The sequence below is a fragment of the Sylvia atricapilla genome, chromosome 2, assembly GCF_009819655.1.
Source record: "Sylvia atricapilla isolate bSylAtr1 chromosome 2, bSylAtr1.pri, whole genome shotgun sequence".
NCBI lineage: Eukaryota > Metazoa > Chordata > Aves > Passeriformes > Sylviidae > Sylvia > Sylvia atricapilla.
In genome coordinates this window covers 45,298,412-45,303,556 of record NC_089141.1, presented here as the reverse complement: position 1 = coordinate 45,303,556, position 5,145 = coordinate 45,298,412, and the positions used below count along the sequence as shown (strand labels likewise).

The 5,145-nt window shown below is 41.4% G+C and overlaps 1 protein-coding gene across 1 annotated transcript; it reads left to right on the top strand.

Moving 5' to 3' along the window:
- Nucleotides 1-365: 365 nt before the first annotated feature.
- Nucleotides 366-4,563, top strand: GPR12 (G protein-coupled receptor 12). The gene has a single exon (XM_066339436.1). It carries the CDS (start codon nt 385-387, stop codon nt 1,387-1,389), a length of 1,005 nt encoding a protein of 334 aa, XP_066195533.1. The 5' UTR covers nt 366-384; the 3' UTR covers nt 1,390-4,563.
- The last annotated feature ends 582 nt before the right edge of the window (nt 4,564-5,145 follow it).

The following is a 5,145-nucleotide window of genomic DNA, read 5'->3' as shown; positions in this document are numbered from 1 at the left end:
TGACCGGTGTAATCTCGGCTGCAGGATAGCGGGGTTTTCGCCGCCCCGCAGCCGGCCCCCACCCCAAACTGCGGCGCTTAGAGCGGGGTTTAGCCGCTTTATGGGTTGCCTGCCGTGCCCGTGCCTCGCTCCCCGTGCAGGCTGCCCGGAGGATCGCTCAGCCTCCGTGCACCGGCCCCTTGGAGGCAGTTTTAAATATCCTCCCCCCACCCCCGGTTTTGTTTTTATTTTCTATTGTCACATTTATGTAACAAGTGCCTGCCTGCACATCAGGCTGGTGTTGCCGTCTAGGGCGTTGCATGCTCCGGGGGGGGGGGTGATGTGTCCGGTGCTGTGGCTGAACATTAAAAAAATGTCTTTCTGTTGAAGAAGACAGGGGTTAAAATGAATGAAGATCTGAAGGTTAATTTGAGCTGGCTGCCTCAGGATCATGTAGAAGCCAGCTCTACAGAGAATGCCTCAGCTGCAGGCTCCTCCCTGGTTCCTGCCGTAGACCCTGAGCCAGAGCTTTTGGTAAACCCCTGGGACATTGTCTTGTGTACTTCAGGGACCCTTATCTCCTGCGAAAATGCCATTGTGGTTCTGATCATTTTCCATAACCCCAGTCTTCGCGCCCCCATGTTCCTCCTGATAGGCAGCCTGGCGCTGGCAGATCTCTTAGCAGGCATTGGATTGATCATCAATTTTGTTTTTGCCTACCTTCTGCAGTCAGAAGCTACGAAACTGGTTACGATTGGACTGATTGTTGCCTCTTTTTCAGCATCTGTTGGCAGCTTGCTGGCTATCACTGTTGATCGTTACCTCTCCCTGTATTATGCCCTGACTTACAATTCAGAGAGGACTGTCACTTTTACCTATGTCATGCTTATATTGCTCTGGGGAGCATCTATCTGTATTGGACTGCTGCCTGTAATGGGCTGGAACTGCCTCAGAGATGAATCCACCTGCAGTGTTATCAGACCACTCACTAAAAATAATGCAGCTGTCCTTTCGGTCTCTTTCCTGCTTATGTTTGCCCTCATGCTGCAGCTCTACATTCAGATCTGTAAAATCGTGATGCGCCATGCCCATCAGATTGCCTTGCAACACCATTTCCTGGCCACTTCACACTATGTGACCACCCGAAAAGGAGTGTCTACTTTGGCCATTATTTTGGGGACTTTTGCTGCTTGCTGGATGCCTTTTACGCTCTATTCCTTAATAGCAGATTACACCTATCCTTCTATATACACCTATGCCACCCTCCTGCCAGCTACCTACAATTCCATCATCAATCCTGTAATATATGCTTTTAGAAACCAGGAGATACAGAAAGCACTTTGGCTCGTCTGTTGTGGCTGTATTCCTTCTAACCTGTCTCAGAGGGCGAGATCACCCAGTGATGTCTGATTGGCAGCCACGAGGACGCTCCTTAACATGTTACTTCCCAGACATTCTGTCTTTGGTTTAGATGCATTCATTAAATGGTGTGTGATGGGCTCACATAAAAGCCACAGGATGGACTGACCTTTTTGTAAACAGAAAACCCCAGCGACCGAAATCAATCGAGTGGTTTAAGGAAGATTTCCAAAATCAAAATAATCAGTGTTCTTAACAGATTTGTAATGTTGCTCAGGGTATTTTTGTCATATTACCCAGACTTTGCCATGTTTGCCATGATTTTACATTAAGTTTTCTAATTAAAATTAGATTGAAGCAGCATACTTCCTAAAATTGTTTATGTGATTGAATTTAGTCATACTGCATGTTACAATCTGTTGTTAGGATATTTTTTCCTCTTTAATTCTTTTTTAAACAGAAAAAAACTCCCAAACCAAGTCCTGTTACCCCATCTGTATACCATCAGAATACTCTTCAAAATAATGGCCAATTGTACTGATTTATATGGAATTTATTGTAATAATCTCAGTGCAACAAATCTGCTCTAAGTGAGAAAGTATTGTGCAGCTTTTTGTTTTACATCTCAGCATGAATTAGGTTGACATTTGTTTTCAAGAGTTACCTGCTCTCTCATGTACTCTGGCTGGGTGTTAAGCAAGAGATAAGTGTTGCTTTCCTTTTCAAAAGTCAGACATATGTCTTCACTTGCATGTGGGACATCAGAGCTATGCTGTTGATTTTAAAACTGACTGGGGGTATCTTTGAAATTGATGGAACAATATGGCCGATTTGGGCTGTGCATTTGTAATAGATTGAAAACTAGGTTTCTCAGACAAGTTTATCTTTTCAGAAGATTAAAAGAAATGTTTCATAAAACAACCTACAGCTTGCTTGCAGCACGTATTTAGCACAACATGAAATGGTTCCCCTACATTTGTTACCAAGTTAATACTATTACCATTTGTTTTCACTGTTCTCCTATGTAATTTTAAATACTGACACTTAAAAATTCTCAGAGCATATCTGGTTCATAGTTATATGCAACCAGAACTGCAAAATGAAACAGTGTTTTCTAGTTTTTTAGCAGTTTCATTCTTTGCACTGTATACATGTCAGTTCATTTCATTATAGGACTTCATTTTAGTTCTGGTCTAGAAAGCAGAGCTTCCTCTCCTGAATTGTTAAATTTCCGACTGCTTCTAACCTTTCACTGAAGCCACATTAAAATGCACTAGAAATAAAGCATTGTTTTCTGATTTGAAGACTACTTGATTGTCAGAGAGAAAATATTCCTGGCACTTGTCTTCATGAAACTTATGGCATACCCTCATGTCAGCGCATGAGAGTTTAGAGTACTGCTTCCATTGGTGTTGATGGGAGCTCAATGTGTTCGTGCCCTGGCATCAGCAGGAGGTTGTACTCCCTTGAATGTCAAAGTCAGCATATTGTATTGTTGCTTCAGTACCTTTCATTAAAAAAAAAAAAAAAATCCAAAAGTCAAGTGTAAAAATAGCAATATTTACAGTTCAATGAAAAAAAATATACCTGTGTAGTAGATATAGTAGAGACAACTGCGCTGCTGGTCTGGATTTTTCCAAATGGAACCTGTCCTTTTCATGTGGACGCTTGGATGACTGTAGCTTTTTGTGGCAAAGTTTCTGTGATGTTAAGAATCATATGCTATACACAAAGCTGAATCTCAAATGTGAGTTGTCTGTAAACAAGGCTCTGTAGAGATTTTTATAAGCAATAATTAATTTTATTTGCAATGCTGGGTTTAAACTCTATTATTTATTTGGTTCAGCCTTCATGATATTTGGTTCTTACTTGGTAATCTGATTAGTTTAATAATGATTGCATGGCATGACCCAGTAGAGCTGTGAATTTGAAGCTCCCCTGGCTTCCCTGTGATTTACAGATGCTCAGCAAGTTAGACTGTGACCTCTGCTCAGTGTAGGGTATTGGTGTTCTTTATCTACTTATGAATGATGCTAAAACTCTAGTCATTGAATATTCTTACGATTTTTTGTATAAGAAATACTCACTTCATAAATATCCGTGCTGTGTATATGTGCAGTTTTGCAAATATGCAAACTATTGGGAAATAATGGCAGTAAAAGTCATGAGATGAATAATGTAGAGAGGCTTAATAATGTAGGATGGCACTTTCAAAAGAAAAAAGAAGTTAAAGTCATGCAAACTTTGCTCCCCTGCTTTTCCCCTTATTTGTTCTTCTGTGTCAAATTGCTAAAAGTACGATGAAGATGAGCAGCTACAACTGTGACCAAAATTCAGTCCTGAAGGCAACTGTTGTTTTTCTTATACCGACATGTTCTCATCCTCTTGGATAACCTCACAGGCACTAGTGTTTTTCTCTAGGCAACACCTGTGTGGTAGGGAAGCCAGAGAAAGACACCACCGAGGGAGGGAATGTCATCCCCTCTTCTCATGCTGTTTCACCTTGTGTCCTTGTCATCTTCCTCACTCCACAGGCTGCTCAATTCCGCAGAGGCTCTCCAGTGTGCCGGGGGAGCCGACCTCTTCCTTGTGCCAGAGCAGAGAGATTTGTAATTGGAAGCTTCTCTCCTGAGGAGCAGAGCAAGTCAAACAGAGGAAAGACAGATTAATTATAGCAATCCCACAAAGCTGGCTCATAGGGATGTGATTTGCCCTTGTTTGAGGAGTTGTGCATGGTTACTTTCCACCACAAACAGATGAGAAACATAATTCTGCCTCCAAAGATACTGCTGTGACCTCCAGTGAGGATTTTCCCTCTTCCAGAAATATGTTCTGAAATTGAGGCTGTGCAGCATAGGGCAGAAAATCCTACTGAAAGTCAGTTACATAGGTTTGTCTGCAGCTGTCAGGCCAAACTTTACCAGTCTGCAGCATTGGGATGGGTGCTACATAACACATCTCTGAATGAGCACTGGGAAATAGGGTCAGAGCCGTGGGTGCAAAGCTGCCTCTACCTCACTCACACAGAAGAATTGCTTGACAGCCAGCCACCTTTCGGACCTTGCAGAATTAAGCAACTCTCTGCTCTCCCTGCAGAGTGACAGTGGAGGCTCCTGTTCTGTATGGTGAGGTGCCAGTATCCATCCAAGGTCCTCCTGAAACTGGCAGAAATCCAGCCAACTTCCAGTTCCTGATATTTTGTTGTCCCATCAAACAACAATGTGTAAGACCAGGGGGGTGAGATTCACCATTCTGTGTATAGTGAAGTAGCTTTCATATTTCCACTGTAATGACAAAAGGTTGGAGTTTTTTTCTTAATACGTAATTCAGTTTAAATAATTGAAGTGCATGTTTATTTATTACCACCCTTGCCCCAAAGTTAGTAACAGCTTGTATCCTCGTGGGAAAAAAATTATTGTGGTCAGTTTTTTTCATACGTTCATCTTCAAAGCTTAAGTGAGGATTTTTTTTTAATTGTTGGGGTTTTTTTTAACAGTTTCCCCCAATAGTAGTATTTCAGCAATAAAGAGAAACATGTTTTTAGCATAAGAGCAATAAAATCCTCCATGATGTGGATACTATAAACTGCTGAGTAAACTCAGAGCAATAGAGAGGAAGCAATATATACTTTAGACAAAAAAAAGGTAACTTGCATAAAGACTTTCAGTAAGCATAAGTCTTCCTTTGTTAAGCAGATCCTATCAGACCAATGTGAGACATTGTTTCTGATTGATTTGTTTTATAATCGTTGAATTCCTGAATAGAATTACACAGCAATAACATTTTACCTTAATTCTTGCATCCTGA